The sequence below is a fragment of the Cheilinus undulatus genome, linkage group 15 (genome assembly GCF_018320785.1).
Source record: "Cheilinus undulatus linkage group 15, ASM1832078v1, whole genome shotgun sequence".
NCBI lineage: Eukaryota > Metazoa > Chordata > Actinopteri > Labriformes > Labridae > Cheilinus > Cheilinus undulatus.
Window position 1 is genome coordinate 13,884,367 of NC_054879.1, and position 23,426 is coordinate 13,907,792.

The 23,426-nt window shown below is 38.8% G+C and overlaps 1 protein-coding gene across 1 annotated transcript in view; it reads right to left on the minus strand.

Annotated features, from left to right (window-relative positions):
- Positions 1-23,426, minus strand: part of mlphb (melanophilin b) — a 64,130-nt gene that overhangs the window by 14,794 nt on the left and 25,910 nt on the right. The window contains exons 5-10 of the mRNA XM_041807160.1: positions 19,812-19,864; positions 15,309-15,398; positions 13,882-14,023; positions 12,041-12,285; positions 7,826-7,909; positions 2,049-2,351 (exon numbers count right to left, since the gene is read on the minus strand). Coding sequence (XP_041663094.1) covers positions 2,049-2,351; positions 7,826-7,909; positions 12,041-12,285; positions 13,882-14,023; positions 15,309-15,398; positions 19,812-19,864 — 917 coding nt within the window. The remainder of the gene's footprint in view (positions 1-2,048; positions 2,352-7,825; positions 7,910-12,040; positions 12,286-13,881; positions 14,024-15,308; positions 15,399-19,811; positions 19,865-23,426) is intronic.

The window sequence follows — 23,426 nt, forward strand, 5'->3', positions numbered from 1 at the left end:
TGATGCGTATGGCTCTTTTTTGTAGTTTTATTATAGAATTTATGGTCGTTTTAAAGGTGGATCCCCACAATTCCACACAATAAGATATATAGGGAACAATTAATGAGTGATAGATTAAATGCAAGGCCTTAGAATTTAATACATTTCTAGATTTATATAGAATTGCAACTGACTTTGAAATTTTCCCTTTAATGTATTCAATATGTTGTTTCCATGTTAACTTTTGGTCAATCACAACCCCAAGGAATTTGGTCTCTTTAACATAAAGTAACTTCTATTTCCAAAAGCCTGAACAACTTTCAGTTCGTTTTTGCTAATTTCTACACTACTAAAATGCTTACACCACACAGGATAAGGAAAAATTTAAAGGTATTCATTCATGCAGCTAACACAACAAATAGGAATTTTCAGGGGTTATTCCATCCATCCATCCATCCATCCATCTGTTCATCTGTCTATCCATCTGTCTGTCCATCCATCCATCCATCCATCCATCCATCCATGAATATAATCCAGGTATAAAATCCCCCCAGTGAGCCCTGGGTCTACCCTGGGGTACTACTCCAAGTTGGACACACCCAAAAGACCTACAAAGGGAGACAACCAGGAAGCATCCTAATCAGATGCCCAAATCACATCAGCTGAACTGGTTTCTTATCATTATTCCAAGTTATTTCCAAATTATTGAAAATTTCCCTTTCGTTTTCACTTTTTTGAAACCAAGAGAGTGGAGAATGACATTTGTGAAAGAGAGATGCAGGTTGGACTTGAATCTGTGTCAGCAGACTCTGTACGCAGGGCAAGAACCTAACAGCTAGGTCATCAGGGCGCAAAACATGTTCTCAAGTTTTGTGTAGAAGTCAACCGATAGTAATTTGGCATTGGTGTCACCTAGTTCTGACAACAATTATTACTGGTTGGTGAGACGAATAACCAACATTTAGAGGTGCTCAGGCTTCATGATTGAGTGGTGGCCATTACACATGTGATGTCTAGCCATTCAGATGTTGTGAGTGTCCCACTAAGTCTGTGGAGAGTACAAATCTTACATCAGAGCCAAAGCAATGCACTTTATGATTAATTAATTATGTCTTGATACAGATAATTGGCCAACTGCTGATCAGCCCTGACAGTTGGCCTGGCTGATAACTGGTTAACTCCTTGTTTTCTTGCATGCGTGAAACAGGCATTGAAGTCGCTGAGGACTAATGTAAACCCCCATGGTCTTATGTAACCCCTGCCTTAGGTAATCAAGTCAATCTTTGAAAGAAATGTAGCCATAGGAACCAGATCCCTCTAAAGAGCCATAACTCCCATCACTAATTTCTAGATAAACCATGACATATAATATCACGCTACATTCACTCTCCCATAAACATGTGATCCTGCTGTGGTAAGTTATCATTCATAACCTGCTACAGTCAATGAGCCAGAAACACTACATGGTTTGATGCTGAGCAGAACAGAAAGCAAAGGCTGCTGGGAGATTAGAGGTCCATGACAGTCGACCTTTGCTGCTTCCAGTCAAATAGAAACAAGATGCCACAGGAGGAAACTTCAGCTTCAAAGCGTGTGCTTCATCAGGTTAAAACTTCAGAGAGAGGGATAATATACTTAAAATCCTGTAGTGAGATCATGCAGTTTGAACAGGGCTTTAGGAAAGTGATGTTATGAAATAACATCATATAATCACACATCCCGGCTCTGTTGGTGGGTGACTTGAGAGGGGAAACACGCCATTGAACACAGCTCAGACAATTTAGCACAGCAGCTTAGAAGGAGTTGTGTTTCTAGAGTTCAGTGTGGGGAATCTGGGAGAGACAGTTTCAAAGGGAAAATAAACGCTGAGGCTGAGTGACTTGATTTATGACTGCAGTATGTGCTTGAAGTGGATTCCAGCAGAGCTGGTATGGAATTTCATGAGCTGACTGTTCTCAAAGAACAGAATGTGCAACTATCCAGATGTGTAGCATGCATGTTTCTGATGAACTTTTGGCATAACATGACATTTTAATCCAGGATGGATGTGTGTTACAGTGAATCTCTACCTTCTGAGAGTCAGCGGGCTGCGGCTGCTCTTCCTCCATCCTGGACATGCTGCTGCTCGCTCTCGACGTGGGTCTGGTGGGCAGTCTCGAGGGTTTGGCCTCTGCATCGTGGCTCCTCCATGCCGGGACTTCTTGGGAGGAGAGAGACCTGTTGGGCTCGTCTTCATCAGAGGTCAGGCTGTGGTCGCTGATGTTGTCCGTCAGCTCGTGCAGCTTCTGCCTCAGCTGCTGCTCCTCCAGGTCCACCTCCTCCCACTGAGGAAGAGGAGAGCTGCTGTTTGGAGTCAGAGGAGGCTGGCTGGTCTGTGAGAAGACATGAAGATGTCATATATTAATGAAAGCTTACACATTGTTGGGCTGCACGGTTTAATGTAGTTTGATCATTTTAGCAGTATGAACATTGACAGCTTGTTCCCCCACTTAGACCTAGTGCAATTAAACCCATGTGCAATCATTTCTGTTCTATATGGAAACCCATTTCAGCCATTTGAAAAAGAAAAATGTGGAAGTTAGGTAATTACAAAAAAAATGAAAGAACCCTAAGTCAAAATTATGAGATAAAAGTCAAAATTATGGGGAAAAAAGTCATCATTATGAGAAAAAAGTCTTAATTTTGATTTAAAAGTAAAAAATAAGTCATAAATATGAGCTAAAAGTCGAAATTATAAGACACAAAGTAGACTTCTTTATCTCATAACATTTATCTCATAATTTTGACTTTTAATCTCATAATCATGACTTTTTTATATCATAACTCTTAGTATCTCATAAATTTAACTCTTTATCACGTAATTCTGAATATCTAACTCATAATTTGACTTTTTTATTTCATAATTTCTACTTTTTATACCATAATCACAAGTTAGGATTTTTCTTTGTCAAGAAGAAGAAGAAGGAGAAGAACAAGAAGAGTTTTTTAAACATTTTTCTTTTTTATTTGGCAGAAATGGGCTTCCATGGTTCTGCATATTGTGTGCAAAATGCATTTTCTATTTTAATGGTCTTGTACTTTTAAATTTTATATTACTTTCCCCCTGTTTGTTCTAACCTATTTTGTCACGTTTGTCTTTTTATTTTTCATATTTACTCTTTAAATGGAGCCAGACTGCCAACATCTTTCACTTTTTTGTACTCACATCTGCAACATCAACAAACATTCAATCTTAAATCATTAAAAACATAGCAAAGGTCTGAGGCAGAAAATAAGAACAACTGTTTTCATGTGAACAAGATATGCTTACTTTCTCACTCAACAAGCAACTGTTGAGTTGGAGGACCTTACTTAGAATCAACCTTTGAATCTACTAAATCTCAAATTTCTTCAAAAGGATTCAAATCTGGACTTTGATTTGGCCAGTCCCCCAGTTTCAGTTCTCTAGATTCTTTTATCCTGGTCAGATAGTCTCTGCAAAGCTTTGAAATATGCTTGGGGTCATTGTCTTGTTGGGATATGAACCCAAGACCAATCAGATTCAGTCCAGAAGGAATTCCATGATGTACTAAGATGTTGTGGTAGATGTTCTTATTCATGATACCATTGATTTTCACTAATTTACCTATGCTGTTTCCACAAATGGAGCCCCATACCACAATGGAATCTCCCCTGTTCTTCTCTGTGGGTGCATGCATGTGGCATGAAAACGTTCTCCAGCTTTTCTGCAGATGTAAACACAACAATGCTGAGAGTTCAAACTTGGACTTCTCTATCCAGAGTACCTTCTTCCAGTCATCAACAGTGCTGGGTTTGTGCTCACTGGCAAATCTGAGGGGTTTCTGGATGTTTGCAGGCCTCAATAATGGCTTCTTAGCAGCTATTCTTCCCTTTAAGCCTTGATCCATCGATAATCTGCTTATGGTCATTATGGAGACTTTCTCAGACTCTGACCTAGAAGCATTCATCGCTGCCTGAAGCTCATCAGTGGTCTTCCTTCTGTCTCTAGTACTAAAAATCTTGAGGTGTCTGACATCTGCTTTAGTTAACTTTCATTTCCTGCCTCTTTCTTGGTTCATGTTAAAAACACCAGTCTCAGCAATTGACTCCAGAGCAGACTTGACCACACTGTGAGAATACTGTCTTTCCCTGTTTGTCTCAGAGACCATCCAGCATCATGAAGTGCTTTAAAGCGAACTCTTTCATTTTCAGTTTGTTCGTGACATTTTACCATTTTGAACAGGAATGAGGAATTTCAAACTGAGTTCACCTTTTAATACCCAAATTTGAGCCGGCTCACTGAAATAAATGTTGTTTCACATTTGTTGTTAAAAAGAAGATATCTGATTAGGTTTCCTTTATTTTTATCTTCCTTTGTTCTGAAATTATTGCATCCATCCATGTGACATCACTATCATTGCAAACTGCATGATCTTAGACTTGGCACACTCTGATTAACCATCTACGTTCAGCACAGACCTCATTGTTGCTGTGGTTTTAAAAAGAAACTTGCAGACTTAAGATAAAAAAATAATAGTATAGTCAAAGGATTCATGAAAGGACACTCAGTGTCTTGTTTCTAAGCTAGTAAGAGGACATTTTAGCAGATGTGTTGCATGCAGACTCTGCTCTGACAGAACCAGTGAAACATGTGCCGTATGCAAATTGATTTAAACCGTGGTTCACCACAAAAAAGGGAGAGCATGAGTCTATTAAATCATGCTCACATTTGAAGCCTTACAACCAATAATTACCAGACGAGCTGAAGTTCCCCGTGTCTTTACGGCCTGCTGTTTTTTTGGGTTAGTTCATTTTCCTCTGATGATGTTGGTGTGGATTACAGAGCTCGGATCCCAATTAAAAACAGATGCAAAAGCCACATGAGACATCACTTTTGATGAGAAGAGAATGGATGAAAGTCACTGCTTCTCCCTCGCCATCGTCCTAAAGGCTCGAACAATGGTTTGCAAATAAATAACCTCATTATCTAGAAGGGGAGACTTTTAAAAACAAATTAATCTAATGGGTTTAAAATGATTAATTTCATGCTAAATTGTATTCACAGCAGGTTAAAAAAAGGTCATATGAGCTCAGCAGTTGGACTGCTGACCACCCTGAAGATACAAAACTACAACTTTATTGTCCTGTAAGGGGAATTAGCTTCACTTTACAGCCAGGTTAAAAACATAGAATACACAATAACACGGAATCAGACACAAGGAACAATAAAATACATGAATACAAACATTTAAGGAGTCTGAAGGTACAATCTCCAGTTCCAAAAAAGTTGGAACACCATGTAAAATGTGAATAGAAATAGACTACAGTGATATGCAAATCCTGTTAAACCAAGATACACTTGAATCCAGAACAAAGAAAACATATTTACTCTTCAAACTAATTAAACTTATTCTGTTTTTGGAAATGTACCCATTCTGAATTTGATGCCAGCATCATGCTCCAGAAAAGTTGGGAAAAGTTGTGGTATGCTCAAAAAACACCTGGAACTCTCTACAGGTAAGAGGGTTAATTGGTAACAGGTGCTAGTGCCATTATTGGGTATAAAAGGAGTGCTTTGGAAGTACAGAGTCATTAGAATCAATGAGGGCACATTTTGCACTAAGCAAAATTGTGTGGGCAAATAGAGACACTCCTCAACATGCAATTGCAAGTAATTGCAAGTAATTGAAAGATCTCACCACAGCAGACCAAAGTGTCATCAAAAGGTTCAGAGAATCTTCAGAAATTTCTGCATGTTGGGGTGATGTTGTAAACCAACACTGAATGCCTGTGAACTATGACCTCTCTGGCAATGCTGTGCTAAAAAGCAGTTTCATTCTGTGATTGATATTACAATGAAGGCTCAGGAACAGTTCAGACAACTGCTGTCATTTAGCACATTGGTGCATCTGCAAATGTAAGTTAAGACTCTATCATGCACGGAGAAAGCCTTACACAAACAACATCCAGAAGTTGCCGCTGACTTCTCTGGGCCCAGGCTCAGCTGAGATGACCTGACCTAAAGTATAAATATCTTTCTAGTCCTTCAAAAGCCAGCTTCTGTGATGGTGTCGGGGTGTTTTAGTGCCAAAAGCATGGGTTAGTTACACATCTGGGAAGGCACCATTAATACTGAGAAGTACATACAGATTTTGGCACAATATATGCTTCCATTCAGACATTGTCTTTTTCAGTGACATCGTTGCCATGTCAGCGAAACAAAGACACATTCAGCAAGAGTTACAACAGCATGGCTTCACGGTAGAAGAGGTATTAGACTGGCTTGCTTGTGTCCAGACCAGTATCTAATTGAAGATGTACGGTGCATTGTAAAGAGAAAGATAAGACAACATTAAAACCTGCTTTGTTGATCAATTTAAGATGTTAATCAAGCAAGAATGGGAACGAATTCAACTTTCAATACTTCAACAATTAGTGTCTTTAGTCCTCAGATGCTTAAAGAGTGGTGTTAGAAGAAAAGGTTAGTAAACACAATGGCAAACATGTTCCTGTCCCAACTTTTTTGGAATGTATGCATGTGTCTTTTTCCAAAAACTCATAAAGTTTACTTGTTTGAGCATTAAATATCTCGTCTTTGCATTGTATTCAATTGACTACAGATTGACAAAGGATTCGCAAATCAATGTATTCTGTTTTTATTTGCATTTTATGCAGTGTCCCAACTTTTTTGGATTTGCTGTTTGTAAAACTGTCCTAAAAACCTATCATCAGACATCTGCTTCAGAGAATAAAAAGCTTTGTGCTGATCATTTAGATTTAGTTGTGAAATGTTTTTTTTTTTTTCTTTTTAATTTGGCCTTGAATCTAGGAGCTCAAAATCAGCTTGGAGCAGATGTTCAGGACACTTTACAGTGACTTGAGTCTTGAGACTTTCTTGTTAAAGGCTTGAGACAAATCAGGTTCTTTAATGCCAATGATTTTACAGTTTTAATCTCTTTCTCCTCATAATGAAAAGCTACCTCACACCCCACATTGGACGGGATGGGCGCTGCTGGGAGAGAGTGTGTATGGGCTCAGGTAGGACTGCTTTTTTGGCCCCTATCTAAGTTCTACATCACACAACTCAAGAGAGAGAGTACACAGCTGCTATATATTCAAAAACTCAAACTTTGTTGTGGCATGAGTTCAGCATTCACTCATCCCAAAAGTTCAACAAGCCAAAGTTCCCCAAGTTCCCAATGTTCAAAGTTTGTCTTGAAAACTGGAACGAGTCCAGAGAAATGCAAAGCACCAAGTAGACCATCACACATCATGTAATGTATCTGAATTCCACATATACGCATTTTAAAGCCACAGTTAAACCTCACTGAAAGTTTGGAAACATGGCAGCCACTCAGAGGTCATTCCAGTACAGTGTATGATGATTGGACCCAGTCCCAGTATACATCCAGTTTAAACTTAAGTGGCTTAAATTAATAGCAGCTGTGCATGAAGCATGAAAAATGTGAGTGCATGAGCGTGAAAGTGTGGTCTGAGGAGTGGGACAGGATCTGGAACATTACATGTTCTTTGGGTATTTTAGTGGCCAGTGTTCATATCTAAATTTTACTTACATTTTCCCAAATCTATGATTGTGTTTTAGTCCTCCTTCACCTGAAATGACAGCTAAAAAGAAAGGGCTAATCTTGCTAATTCTTACTCCCAATTGCTGTGGCTACGCCCGTAAAAACATGTCGTCACCAGCTTGTTAAACGCTTTTGGTTTTAGATTTCTTGTGTGTGTCTGTCTTGTGTCATTCCCAAAGCTTCTGCAGCAGCTGTGTGCAGGTTTGCTGATGATAATGATGATTATCTGGCATCTGTGGGGTGTGATTTGATCAGTTCACCTGGTCATATGTTGACGTAACCTTCTGCTCCAAGTGGCTTAAAAGGGTTTCGATGGCTGACATGCGTCTGTTCAGGTCAGTAATCTGGAAAAAGACAGAGTTGGACTATGACAACAAAATATAACAAAGACAGAAGTGTTAACAAATAGCTACCTCAAGTAGGTAAAAAAGGGCAGAATTAGGAAAATATTACCAGATGTATTGTTTTCTTGGGGCAACATATTTGGAACAGTCAACAGTTTACATAAAACAGTTGAAAACTCCCTTAGAGTGACATCAAATCATATGATAATCATTATGATGAACAAATCAAAGGAAAACTTAGCACATAAACATGTCCTTCAAAAACAGATGGTGGTCTTTATCACCCTCTTGATAACGTCCATGCTGCACGTTCACATGGTCTCATCTCAGTGTGAGCCCTGAGGCAAGACGTCTCAACGCCAAGTCTGATTTCACAATGATTGAGAGGATCTTTTGAAAAATGACTTGGATGAAGACTCAACAGTGCAGAAGCAGAAGAGAGTACATTTTGATGGAGGAAGACAATTTTGTGTACTTTTAGCTTTAATATGTAAATGGGCAATAAAACAATGCAATATTGGCTTCAGAACTGTTAAATATTTTCCTCATGGGCTTATCAAGTGTAGAATTCATCAAATAAAATCAAGAATTCAAATATCAGCCTTCATGAAAAGTCTTTACTGAGATTTTTTGCTATAATTTTGGCTCTAACCTGTAATTTTCACATAGAAAACTGTCCATTATTGGATTTTTGCATGCCTAAAAAACCTGTTTCAGCTCTGCTCAGAACGAGCTGTTTCTGTGTCTGTAGCTTTAAATGTTAATGAGCTGTCTGACTCCACAGATTACATAATTTCATCAAATACAACAAAGCAGCCCAAGACCATCACACTATCACCACCATGTTTGACTGTTGGCATGATCTTCTTTTGATGGATGCTGTGTTAGTTTAGAGCAGTGGTTTGGCCTTGGAACTCTCCCATTGATGCCATTTTTCCCTAGTCTCTTCCTTATTGTAAAATCATGAGCATCACGTGAGGCCTGCAGGTCTTAAGATATTGCTCTGGGTTGTTTTGTGACCTCCAGGATGAATCGTCGATGTGCTCTTGGAGTAATTGGTAGGCCGGACACTCTTGGGAAGGTTCACCACTGTTCCAAGTTTTCCCCATTTGTGGATAATGGCTCTCACAGGGTTCACTGCAGTCCCAAAGCCTTAGAAATGGCTTTGTTATGCATTCAAGGCTGATAGATGTTCACAACTTTGTTCTTTCTTTAATGTCTTTAGATGGCGCCATGATGTATTGCTTTTTGAGATCTTATAGCCTCTTTCACTTTGTCAGACAGGTTCTATTTAAAGGATTAAGGGATGAGTCAGGTAGGTTTGGATGGCTTTTTCTAATATTAAAATTTGTTTGATGATCTGAAACATTTAAGCGTGACAAACAGGCAAAAAATTATAAATTAGGAAGGGGGCAAATACTTTTTTGCAGCATTATATATATCTAAAAGTTGAACGTTCTGAAACTTTGCTTGATGCCATTTCCCCTCCATGTCCACTGAACCTGTACAGACTCTGTGACTCATCCTGATGTTTTGCTCTAAATCTAAATCAAGGATAATTTCCAAACCTCTCTGAGCAGATCGACCATGACGTTTTTCCAAATCAAGATCAAACCAACAGGAAATGACAATCATACACAGGATGAAGGGCTGCTGTCTGAGTAAGCTTGGACGTTACTGCCATTGACAAACATCATGGCTGTTTGATGACTCAGGATTGGATTAGATGATTTCTGCAGGATCTTGTTTGTGTCTCACGGTGTTTCGTCCAGCTGTGAGAATTCACCGTGAACATGGTGGAGATGAAGCCAGGTGGGACTGATCAGCCTTTAACCGTCATGGTAGACTTCTAAACAAATCATCCTTTGTTTTCACATTTCTTATATCTCACTTCTACAAACAACGCTTTGGATTCTGGATTATACCTCGACAATCAAACACTTAGTCCCGCAGCGTGTCTGGATCGAGTCAAAGCCACAAACTCGAGGGCATGTGGGGACATGCAGTGATTTCTGACAGCAGTCGGGAAAGTCAGCCAAATGTATGATAAACAAAGTCTGTTTTTATCTGCTTCCAATGAAAATAACAATTGTTGTGATCCTCTTCAGAGGCCGAGCTTTATGCTAACACATAAATAGACTGTGATGTAATGCATGTATGGAAACGCACTGTAATGTAGCAGCTGTCCTGTCTTTATCACTCAACACGTCAACCTGATCAACTCGAGTATGTGAGTGTTCATGCATGTTAGGGCTTAAATATGCAACATTGGGAAATTCAGAGAGTTTAAGGCGGAAAAGGTGAAATCAGACTCCAAACCCTGGATAATTATTTAACATTTATAGCAGTTTTTTTCTCAGAAAATCCAAATTCTCTCCCCTTTTTGCCATGTCACCAAAATTACATTACAATGATAGTCTTAATTGTTTTGTTTACAGAGGTTTCCTACTTTTAAGAGCTCATTTTATTGAAGAAAATTCCTTCCAACATAAAGTGCTGCTACATGATCAGAGATATACCATGAGGCCAAATGTGGTTAGTTGAGTTTTCTTCTTCCAAGAGTACACAATCTGGGAGTGGAAGGACATGCCAAGGTTATTTAGAAGTGATATATCTTGAAAAACCCCTTTTAATATTTTTTTGCACAAATATTTGAGTATCTGGCTCAAAAATATGATACAAAGCAACCAAGTCTTAATGTTAAAATATTAAAAGAGATGGGTTGTTCAGAATCTGCTCTCTTTGCCATGTCACAGTGGCCCTTATTTATCAAGCTTGCATAGAAACCAGTGCAGATTTGGTTGTAGAAGTCACATTACGACATGGTCCACATTATTTATGAAACCAATCATCTATTAATAATAGTCATTTAAATAAAACACCCCTATATGGTCATGGTTCAGCCGGCCTCACCCCCAGAGTTTACAAAATACATACGTAATACAGGAATCAAAGCTGCTCCTTTTATTAAGGTGCCAATTTCCTGTTCAGAGAAGGAAAATTAAATATTTATTATTTTTGAGCCTGAAAAGAGGCATTAAAGTGAATCAGAAACACTGCATGTGGAAGGAAAACAAGGCTGAGGTTAACAGCATTGCTGCAGAGAACCACACTCCAGCTGATATTAGAATACTGAATCCATACGCCCCTGATATATAACTTTTATTAATATTATCATAATTCTTCAGATTACAGTGTAATCATTATTCTTCACATATGGGGTTTTAAAAAACATGGCCAGCTCTTAAGATTGGGATATAAAAGAAGCGGCATATTAACAGTCAGAGGCCAGCCTCAAACTGGTCCAGACTGCGATCTCAAACCTGGGGTTGGGGGGTCCCATCATGCCCTTGGGCATAGTGCTTAGATGTGTTTTGTATGTATTTAGTTGTGTTTGGATGTTTTCTGCTGTACAGTGATCTCTGCTGGAGTTCTTTCAGTCATTATTCTGGTGGATTGTTTTTGATGCCAAACACATTTGCACCATGAGTGAAGTTATCCACTGAGTCAGAGATCCCATATTTGACTTTAGGTGCTCCTAAAGGATGCATAGTGCATACTTCATCAACATGTTTTGCCTTGTTTTCAGGTTGGCTCTGCTTTGTTCTTGCCAGAGCAGACCCAACTTACTGCAGCTACTGCAGCTCTGTCACACTGTAAAATATTTAATACCTAAAAGTGTAGTGTAGTGTGGACCAACTGAGGCACTTTTAAAGTGTTAAATTCAGCTCTACATAAGTTTGATTAACACTGTCAATTTTGCTGTGTATTTTGCTTTTTATAGAGGTGTGACTTTACCTGAACAACCTGGTTGAGATCTATTCTCTTGTTGTTCTTTCCAGTACAGAAACATCATATTTTACTGTACAAGTCCTCAGTAGCTACTTGGTATGTAACTTTAAATTAAATATTAATTAAAAACAATACTTTTACTTTTACTTAATCAAATTTTAATTGGAGTAACTGCACTTGTACTCAAGTACGATAGTTGTGTACTTTTTCCACCTCTGATAGACTTTACTTGGGCATCACTCCAAGGTAAGCAAGAACAGCAATTTACTGATCTGTTTTTTTTTTGGAGAAATAAAACAATGCATGACTGATTAATACCCACACTTTCTGCTTTCTGACCTGTGGTGGAGGGTTTGATGAGTTCAGGCTCTCCTGGGACGTGTGGCTGCAGGGGCCCAGATGAGACTGATAGAGAGGAAAGTTCCTGCAGTGGTCTTCCTCCTCCTCCTCAGAGTCTTCCAGGTCAGGCAGATAGCTGCTGTTATCCCGGGGACCCCAAGCTCCCCCGCTGCCACACGAGGAGTGACTGAGCCGAGACATGGAGCGGGATGGAATGGTTCGGTTATCTGGGTACACCAGGTCATCTAGAATGATCCAGAATCAGTGAATGAATAAACGACTGTTTTCCCATACCTTTAAAGTAAAAAATCCCAAACTTTATTTCATGAGTGCAACAAAAACAGGATTAGAAATATGTATTCTTAAGTTATTACAAGTTTTACATTGATGCTACATGTTAACACTTGCAGAATTTGTATTGTTTTAATGGTAATAATCATCGTTATTAGAAATACAGAACCCGTTTATAAAGTCCCCTCAGTTTTATTTCAATTGATTTAGGAACAACATTATAAGCCTTTATTGCAACACTTAAACACAGGATTAAACTACAATAACTGCATATAAGTTCAGTAGTTATTAGCTAAAGTGAAAACTATTATTTGTTGCAGAAGCCTATCCAAAGCTGAAAAAAAAAAAAAAGAATTTCATGTGCTAAAGGGGTTCCAGCCTATCCAAAAATAAGCTCCTGATATGTTATGCCCCCAGTCAAACTTTATTACATTTTCCTCTCTCTCGTAACACCCAAACCAACCACCACTGAGTCTATATTGGCAAAATCAGGTTGGGTTGACCTAAACGGATTAGCTAAATCTAGTTATTGGTTAAATAGAGTAAAAACAAGTAATAGAAGTGTCTAGAGCAGAGTTTTCCCCCCAAGTACAGAGGTAGCACATCTGCAATTAGCTTAATTCAGTTTAACTTCAATTAATCAACATATTTCTAACACTTTAGGAAAGAGTTAAAAAAGAATCAGCCATCCAAGCTCTGTTCCTTGCTATGTTAGCACACTATTTTGGCTGAATTATGGACATAACTCTGAACAGATCACCTTAAGATGATGAGTGTAACATTTTCATTTAAGAGATGTTGTAAATGAAAGTGAACTGTTGCATGGCGCTGACTGTAAGGTAAGGAAACTGAGACAAATCCTGGACTTAAGGGACTGGGAAAATGACTGTTTTAATGATAATACTTGGGAAATTGTTCTGTAGCCCCCCACCTTTGAATGGCTCAATGTGTTATATTTTGAAGTAGAAAAGACATTTTAGCCTATGCTGCCTGCCAGGAGAAAGAAGACTGGTGGGGCTAGTACTGCTATTGTTAGCTACACTTGGCAAACAAATTTGACATTGTTGCTGTTATCCAGTGTTTAGCTGTGTGAATTAATTTGACTGTTTTCTGGGTTCTCTTTGTTTCAAGTCCAGATGGCTACTCTAAATTCATTTTTAATTCAATCAGGGAAAATAAATACAGGGAACGTAACTGCTAGGAAAATCCACAACTCTTTGCTAGTGAGCTATGTAGCATCAGTCTGCAACTAACTAATCCAAAAATTGTATTTTGTATCTATTAGGGACACACCTCGGTAGCGGCTACGTCACTTGTTTTGTTGCTCTGATTGGCCCCTAAAGATGTGACAGACAACGTTCATCCAATCACCCTCTGAGTTTTATCTCAAAGGCTCTGCCCTTTCCCAGACACTGTCTATGAGTTGTTTACCAGATGGATGTGTGAAACAAATCCATCTGCATGCCAGGTTAATATTCATTCCCATGCGGACTAAATTATAGAGTTCGTTAACATCCTCTTGAGTAAGATTTGTGTTCTTCTTTCTTTACCTTGCTTTTGAACCATCCCCATCTCCATCTCTTTGCGTTGCTCCACCAATATCTGGTGGAAAACAGAGGCCATATCAGCTTCAGCAAGCCTCGACTCCCTCAAACCTTCATCCACATCCATGATGTTGTTGGAGACTGGGGTCTAAGGAAAGAGCAGAATAAATGAGGTAATGATGCTATTTTAGGATTAGAAAGAGACCAAGGATCTGAGAATGAAGGTGGATTAAGATGCAATGTTTGTCATTAAGATAAAGTTCATAATAAAGGTAGTTAGTATTCCAAAATAATTCTAAAATAACAGTTTATCTATTTATGGCTAATATATTTCACATCCATTGAGGCAAAGTTGCAGACTGTTTTGCCACCAGATGGGGAGCATCTTAGAGGTGAAGTGACATCATTGCATATAATCTAACATTATAATAATGTGATAAGGTACAATGCCTGACACATTGGACTTAAATAGGTGGTCAACTGTAGAAAATTGATTGAATTCATGCGAACAAAGTTACCTTATTTTATAAAATTCCATTTAAATTGTCATGCTGTGCTGCCATAGTTTACTATGTTGGCATGCGTCAATGCTACAAACCCTGCTGTGCCTATAGTGACAGTTACCCTCTCTGTTCTGTCGATTTATTTGTAACTCAACAGGAAGCCTGTTCACATCCCATCCTTATAATAAAGCACACTCGATTGGTTTGACAATTGGTTTGTGCACAAGCAAACGCATTTACAGTACGGTGCAGAAGTTTTAGACATGTAGAGTGCTAACGGTTCTTCACAGGTCCTGATGTTCCACAACCCTGAGCTGAAGAGTCAGTGTCGATACATGTTACATGTACATGTGTCGCTCAGCAGTCATGGTCGAGCTTAACAGTATTTCTTTTGTCAGGGCCTTTGCACCCCTGGTAATACGCCCAGCAACCACCAACAGTTTTCAGGTGCTTAGAACATACACACGACAACCAGGGGTTGTGGCAACCCTCCTACCCGCCCTAACAGTACCCTAGGCTAGGTTTAAGCACCACATCTACCCACAACCCTAAAGATGGGGTTTTTGTTTTGTATTTATCAGATTATTTTCCCATGCCCTTGGTAATGTACAAAGACATACAGAGCATGACCTGGGTTGTGTCAATCCTCCTTCCCGTCTAATGGGGCCCTCAGGTGGGCTTACTCGCCATTACACGCCTTACTTCAGCCTCAAATTTCAGCTCAAACATGCCTAAAACTTCTGCAGAGTACTGCAGATGTAAACGATGAATGTTCTGTGGGCCAGATACAACATTGAATAATGAAACTGACTCCAGATAAATAATGACTTAGTTAAAAGAAAAAGACAATTTTCCAGAGAAAGAATGTAAAAAGAAGGAGACAGAGCAGCTTTTAGGAAGCCGTGCAGGTAAGCATGTCCTGCCTTGTACCTGACTTGACCGTCCTCTGGAGTCCGTGGAGTATTTACGACCAATCTCAAAGTCAAAGGGATCGACAGGAAGTCTCCTTTTGGCCTTTTTCTTAGGAGGAAACACCGCCACCAAAAGAAGAAGGAGAAAAGAGGGAAAAAGGTGAATGACAAAGTAAGAATGATCCCAGAGGATGAAAGGCAAGGAGAGGAGGGGAAGAGTTCAGCCCCCAATAATCTAAACACTGAAGAATATCTCCAGAGCATGACGATGGATTAAATAATCAGTGTTATCTAACACGGTAATATGATTATTGTATGTTAAATGATTATGAAAATCACCTGATGCTAATTTCATCCACAGAGCTTTTCTTTGATTCTTGTTTTGAATTTTGATTTACTTTAAAACAGAAGCTTTCATCCATGTTTTTATTACCATCAGTCATGCAGACTTCTATTATGTAATACAAAGAAAATTAAATAATTGGATGGAATTATTAAAGGACTGAAATAGCTGAGGACATACAGTATATTTTCCCTTTAAGTCAGAGTGTTATGCTTTCAATTGGCAATGACAACATGCATCAACAAAACCCTGGAAGAGAGGTGAAACAAAGCAAATCAAAGCAAAGAAACTGTGTTTTATTATGGATTATTGGGGCATTTCCATAAGTAGTTCAATATCTGGAACAGCAGGGGGCACTGTGTCTGAATGAAACTTAACCAAGTCCTACAGGAAGCCCTACTTGGCCTTCCCATGGTCTGTCTTGGAGTATCATTCTTCAGAAGTCCAATCATATTAGATCTAAATAAAATCTAAATCAGTGCTCTGTGTGGAAACTCCGACTGAGCTTCCAGAGACCCAGCAGAGCCCGGGAGTCCTGTCAGGCTTTTTTCTCTCCCAGTCTCTGCAGTGATTGAACATAAACAAAGTCCTGCTCCCACATTACACACAGACTGTGGTCTAAACAATAGCAGTTTTTCTGGTTTTATGATGAATTCCAGTGAATTTTTTATGATGGCTGGAGCTCTTTCAGCTTTACTCAGACTCTTTAATGTACATTATGTATGACAGCCCAGGATTTACCCACAATACACTGCTGCTGTAGCTCGTGCCTAACCTTGGAGGAAGCAGTCAGAGCGCTCCAGTTTCTATTTGGGGCTGGTTTACAACAGAGAGATAACCCGTTTAGGAAACACCTCAGCCTTTCAACAGAGGAGCTGTCAGCTCTGACAAAGATCAGGACCAGAGACGACGGTTCACTCTTTGATGTTTTTAAAACACGGATGTGAAAAATGCAGATTGGAACTTAAATATTTTTTCTTGTTCTGTTGAGTGACGAATACTTCAAACACAACTATGGCTCCTATGTTTAACCTGTAAACTTTCCGGAAATGTGACTTGAGTTACATTATTGGGCAAAACTTTATAGTAAAATAAACAAAATAGGTAAAGTTATAAAAGCTCTGAGTGAGTTATGTAAGAGTGGGTTTGTGCACCTGGGATCATACATTTGATTATTTAAGGCCCAGTGTAGGGACCCCGAGGTTTGCCACTACAATTCATACCTGCCATGTGATGCCATACACTCAGAAGAGTGCCCCCTGGTGGGAAGAAGCAGCTTTTATTTTTATAAATAAAATCAAATGAAAGAAAATTGTTCAACTGAATGCACTAACTGATGAGAAGACTAGCCTGAGTTATATTTATAGAAGAGAAAAAAACAGGAGCGAAAAGCAGATTTAAGATTTTAAAGTCTCAAAATGAGTCTGTTTTCTTCAGATACAGTTTTCAGATCTGTTATCGGATTTGAAAAAAAAAGACACTCCAACCTCGTACACTTGGTCCGATCTGTTTCTATTCATTCCAAAAAGTGGCAGTATGTGGCAATGTGGTATCATACTGGGAAAAGAAAAAAATACTCTGACATACACATACAGTTCATTCGGTGGTTCTTCTATTTTTGCAAAAAGGGAAAAGACTGGGACCATCCATCCTGACAGAGACCATTATATTTTGGTAATCCGTGCAAGCTTGTGTGTCATGGACCTTTTCTCTTATGTCCTGTTATGTGGCTGTGAATTCAAATTCAATACAGTGTTATGTTGCAGAACTCAAGAGTGCATTTTAAAATTTTGAAAATTATTGATTCTGGACTTTGCAGTAAACCTAACCTGATATGCTGGATATACTGGTTCATCTGGGAAACCTCCCATGGATAAGAGCAGTGCAAAGCCACTTCCTGCTTTCTAATGTGACCACGCCCCTGTTAGGGTCAAACAACCCCTAAAGACTCATTTACTTTTAATTTCAATTTATTTAGGATAGCCCCTTGAGATGCAGCATCTCGTTTTCAAGGGGGTCCCAGCGTTTGAGACGGATATGGATACGGACTTTCTGGTTTTCTTCTGTTCTCTTGAAGCTTACGGATACAGATGTAATGCTCCGGTCCTGAAAAATGAAGCCAATGCGGAAGTGCAAAAAATTGCTATACCGCGAGTGTCCACTTGAGGCTGGCTGCAGGAACACTGGTTTACAGCCTGGTGCTAAAAACTAAATGTGTCTCATTAGCTAGTGTCTTATTGTGCGCTCACTGTACGGGGGTCGAATTTTTATTTACCACAATGGTTTAGTATATATTTAGGAAAAACCTCACTGTGCACTGATTGGCGCATCTCATTTGATTGACAGATAGCTTGACAGGCAGAGGCTATAGCTGTTTCTCAATATGCATACTTCAGCGTACTTCTGGACTTGCGGACTTGTGATACATCATCAATCAAAGCCAAAGTTCTGTTCCAATTCAAAGTCCGCATCGAAACAAGTTCGGTCAAAGTACCTAGGTGTGGACTCGCCCCGCCCCTTTTACCAAGTCTGCTGCTGGACGTAACTTGAGTGGACTTTTCACAGTTACAATCCCACAATGCAATTCGCGCCGTCTAGTGGAAAACTCAAACAATGGCAGAGGAAAAGTCACACAATTGTAAGTAACCGTTGCTGTCACGTAAAAATATGAATACATTGCTTGTTTGTGATAGAATTGTGTTTGAAACCCAGAAATGTTGGATGAGTTGGACAAATTCATCCCTGATAAATTCTAAATGGACGATGTCGGTGTTTTTGGAACGGGACAACCGGGTGTGATATGTAGGTACGTAGAAGGGGGCGCTATCATTCGGCGGACTCCCGTACCCCTGAAGTCCAAACTCTGGAACGAACTTGCCAAGTCCGAACTTCCAGAGAATGCAAGTTCGAACTTGTGAACTTTGAACTGAGAAACGCCCTATGTTTCTGTCTACCAGAATGCTAGCTACCTGACAGGAAATTGCGCTTAGTGGGCGGGCCGTTAGGTTGATCTAAAGTTTAGTTTAGACAGTTTATTTCAATATGGAAGCCTCCGCAGATTGGCTTCAAGAGCTGTTTGAGTCCGCCTATTGTAAGCAGAGGGCTGACGTCACAAAGGGTTTGTCCAATTCTTTCTACAGTCTATGGGTGAAACTTACTGTTTTCTGAGGAAATATTGCTGAATATTGAGTGAGTTGTTAGAAAAAACAAACACATCAATGCTGATAGCTCACCTAGGCACAGCGACAGAGGTCTACAAGAGCACAGCTCAGCAGAGGACGGACAGCTCTTTCTTCACTGTATGGGACAGATGGAGCAGTCAAAAGAGCTCCCTGAAAGACGGTGACCTCTAGTGGATGAGATTCCCAATGCCCACTCAAACGTAACAGACGCAAGTCAGAATGAAGGCACTGACTGTTGTATTGCTGGATCTATTTTCGTAGAGCATAATGGGGCATTAGACTCTAAACTTACCACTGTTTTTAAATCTACTGCTGTTCACTCTAAAGTTTAGAGCACAAGACATTTGAGCAAGCAACTAAAGATCTGAAATTAAGCAAATGCTTAGAGCACAAACAGAGAAAATCTAAGCGAAAAGAGTTTTGAGCACAAGGGGTGGTTTAATGGAAAGTTTGAAGAAAAATCTGAACTCAAAATTGATGCAAAAAGGAAATAAAACACCCAGTGCTGCAGCGCCACGTAGTAGCTTTTTTTTTTTTTTTTCTCTTCAGGCCTCCACATGTTCACATGACTGAAGCTATGACTTGCCAACCTAGTCTCCTACAGTTTCAAATCGTGTAAACAAACTAACCTTATCTCTTCGATAAGAAACCAGAGATGTAAGAGGATTTGATTCAACAGGACTAAAGTGTGTCAGATATCATGTGGGTTAGTCAAAGTCTCATGAATTAGGCCTGAAAATCCCCAGACATACAAACATTTAGTTTTCTTATTGCTAATTGAAATCTGTTTCCTGTTATATGATGCACATCAGAGGAATGTTTCTGCTGCCCACAAACTCACTAAAACTTAAGTGGCTACAAAAATCGCAGCAAGATGCCTTTTTATTTAATGCTCTGAACAACAAACACAGATTAGGTTATTAGTTGGAGAGCATAAACATGAACAAGAACAGCATGTTGTTAAACCATAAGAGAAAAATGAAATTAGTTTACATACCCCTTTGTAATGTTGGGAATCTGCAGCATCCATGCTGTGCTCCTCATATCCATCTGTTGATGTAAGAAGAAAGCAGTGTTGGTGTTAGCAGAAATCACTGGAAGGTGGGCTTGTTATTGAAGTATTACTAACCCTGAGGTTTTCATACATTACCTTCCTACTGAATGGTTCCAGTCAGCATCTTTATTTTCACATGTTTTATTGCTTAAAAAGTAGTTAAAATCCGCTGACAGATGTAAAAGGTTACTGATACCAGTGATTTATGAAAAAATGTTAAAATCATGGAAAATGGAGATACTAGGTTTAGGCCTGACATCAGTGGTATGATGGTTCAGCACTTTACAGCATAAACCTTTGTCCTGTACCATTACTCACCCATTTTTCCTGGTTTACATGCAGTTAATCAACCATTATTTCCTTGGTTTATTAGCAGCTAGCCACCTGTTTTTTCCCTAGTTTACCAGTAGATATTCACCCATTATTTCTCTGGTTTACCAGTAGATATTCACCCATTATTTCTATGGTTTACCAGTAGATATTCACCAGTTATTTCCCTGGTTTACATGCAGATATTCACCCATTATTTCCCCAGTTTACCATCAGGTATTCACCCATTATTTCCCTGGTTTACCAGCAGGTATTCACCCATTATCCCTGGTTTACCAGGAGATATTCAACCATTATTTCCCTGGTTTACCAACAGACATTCACCCATTATTTCCCCAGTTTACCAACAGATATTCACTCATTGTTTCCGTGGTTTACCTACAGATATTCACCCATGGTTTCCTCTGTTTACCAGCAGTTAGTCACGCATTTTTCCACTTGGTTTGCCAGCAGTTAGTCACCTATTTTCCTGTTTTTCAGCTGCCAGTTACTTATTTCTAACCGTCTTACTAGCAGTTAGTTACTTTGGTGTCCTTTGATTCACCAGCCACTTGTTACTTATCTCCTCCCTGGTTAACTAGCAGCTAGTTACTCATTATTTGCTTTTTTCCAGCAGTTAGCGACTAATTCATGACTCACTTTTTCAGGTTCATTGTAGGTTAGCTAACAATAGTTACTCATTCTTTGGCTGTTTATAGAACAGTTAGGTACTGATTTTATTCCTAGTATTTATGCCAATGTGTGCACCTTTTGTAAAGTACTTTTCAGAGTTACATGCATAAAAAAGCATTGCCTGAATTAAATCATCTGCCATCTCTTTTGTGGCATGCATTTGAAAATTCCAAACACAGGGAAAGCTACACGTTAGGTTATGCAAACACTGATAAACCTGCATAAAACCACACCTCTTTACAGCATGATAGCAAGTGTGTATGTCGCAGGAATTCAGATGTATTTAGTAGGGGTGCAACGATACACAAAATTCAAGGTTCGGTTTGGTTCAATAAGTTTTTGTCACGGTTCGATACTTTTTTGATACAAAAACAGAGACACTTCCATGCCTTTTTTTACTTGTTTATTGAAAATTTAATGTATCTGGTGCAGCTATACCTGACACATGTTCTGCTGTGCATACTTAGCACCATATAAAACAAAAAACAGCACCATGTAAAAATAAGAACAATATTTAAAAAATAAATTTATCTGACGGAGAATTCACCCATCTTATGTGGTGCATTCTTAGCAGCAGAGTATATATTACAAATAAATTGCACCCTAAATATTTTTTGAAACATTTGAAACATTCTAACAACACTGTATCAACCAAATACAGTACTGTATCATTTGGGGGTCCCTGATGTCGTATTTTCTATTTTTGGCAGAATATAAAACAAACACACCCAATCCCTGACATGAAAACAATTTTAGAACCACTGTTCTATGGTGTACAATTCTATAAGAATATTTAAAAAAAACATCACATGAAAATTAAATGCATCTGGTGCAGCTGTACCTGACACATGTTCTGCTGTGCAGAAGATTTCCACTGAGCTTTCAGCACAGAGCGCCTCGTCAGAAGTTGATAAAATAAATATAAAATTACGTATTGTTCGATTCAGTGGTCTCGGTTCGGTTCACCACTGTATTGAATGGTTTGATACAGATACATGTATTGTTACACCCCTAGTATTTAGTCTTTTTCCTTCTGCCAGATACAGTGAAGCACTAGAGGGAAAAACATGGATTAGTATGTGTTTTCAGCTGCTCTTTATGGGAGTGTTTAAGAGTTGGAGTCGTAGCTTTGTAACAGTTCCTCCTTGAAATCTCAGAAACAGGAAAAGAGGAATCAGAAGCTCCAGGAAGGAGTAAAAGGCTGAGATGAGCTCTGCAGAGCAGCAGATAGAAGTGATAAAGTTAAATGTTTGTGCAGAAGTAGAACAAAACTGTTTAAATCCATGCTGAAGGCAACAGTGAGCATGGACTGCTTAGCTCTCCGAAATGTCAATTTTACAGACATTTTCCTCATCATTTGAAGAGATCATTAAACATGTAGTAGGAAATATCAGAATAAATGAAAAAAAAAACAAAAAACTATTGATTCGGGCTAGATGGATTTGAATCTTTATGGTATATTACCAGGAAAGTTTGATAATCCAAAAGAAATGACTGAATATTGTGAACAGTAATTCTTCAGTGCTTAAAACCAGCATGTTAGCAGTGCCAGTAGGAGCCTTAGATAGCATCTTTGTGTCATTGTTTGAGGCTATTAGGCTAAGAGTTGTTTTTTAGTAAAGCTACAGACTACTCATTCCACATTCAATATTGTGGATTTATCGGTATCATAATATTGGTAAAAGTTCCCACTGACAATTTTTGTCTAAACCTTGTTGACTCTGTGACTAAACCTTGGCTCAGCTCTTCTGTTCTCCTCCTGATGTGCCAATGTGACTAAATCCCTGGGAGCGCTGTCTGTGCCAACCAAACCAGAATATTTTAGTCTGATCCCAAACCAGTGTACCCGCTGTGAGAGACAGCCAAAACTACAAGGCATAAAAGGATCCTTTTTTATGCTTTAATAGGAAAATTCAATAGTTAGATTTATTTCAGATGACCATGAGTTATACTAATTTGTTCATCATGAAGAATCTGAAAAAAATGTGCTGGAAAATCAAATAAAGAAGCATACTCTGTATTCAATAAGAGTGTTATAAAGAACAGATCAAGTCGTGCACATGAAGGGTTAAGAATAGGGGTGTGACGAGATGCTTATCTCACGAGATGAGACGAGATTTTTTTTTTAATTTTGGAAAAAATAGATGGGTGGATAATATGTCATTAATAGAACTGAAAGTCATAATTGCAAAGCATTCAGGTCTATTCAGAAATGTTTAAACCAGCTCCTCTTGTATTGAACAGGCTATCAATGCTAACACACAGTTTGTCTTGTCTAACTCTGACTCAAACTGTACATTTTAATGTCCTTCACATCAGACTTTACATTTTAATAGTCCACCACATCTTTAATATTCTACACTATGCACTCATTGCTACAGTTACAATAGTAATAATAATAATTATAAAAACATTTAGATCATTTTGAAAGTAATTTAAAAACTATTTACAACAGACTGAAATATACAGAGCTGCATCAGTAAAATCAAACAATTTCTCATCCTCTTTAAGAACATCCATATTTAAAACACTCAGTATATTTCTGTCAATAACACA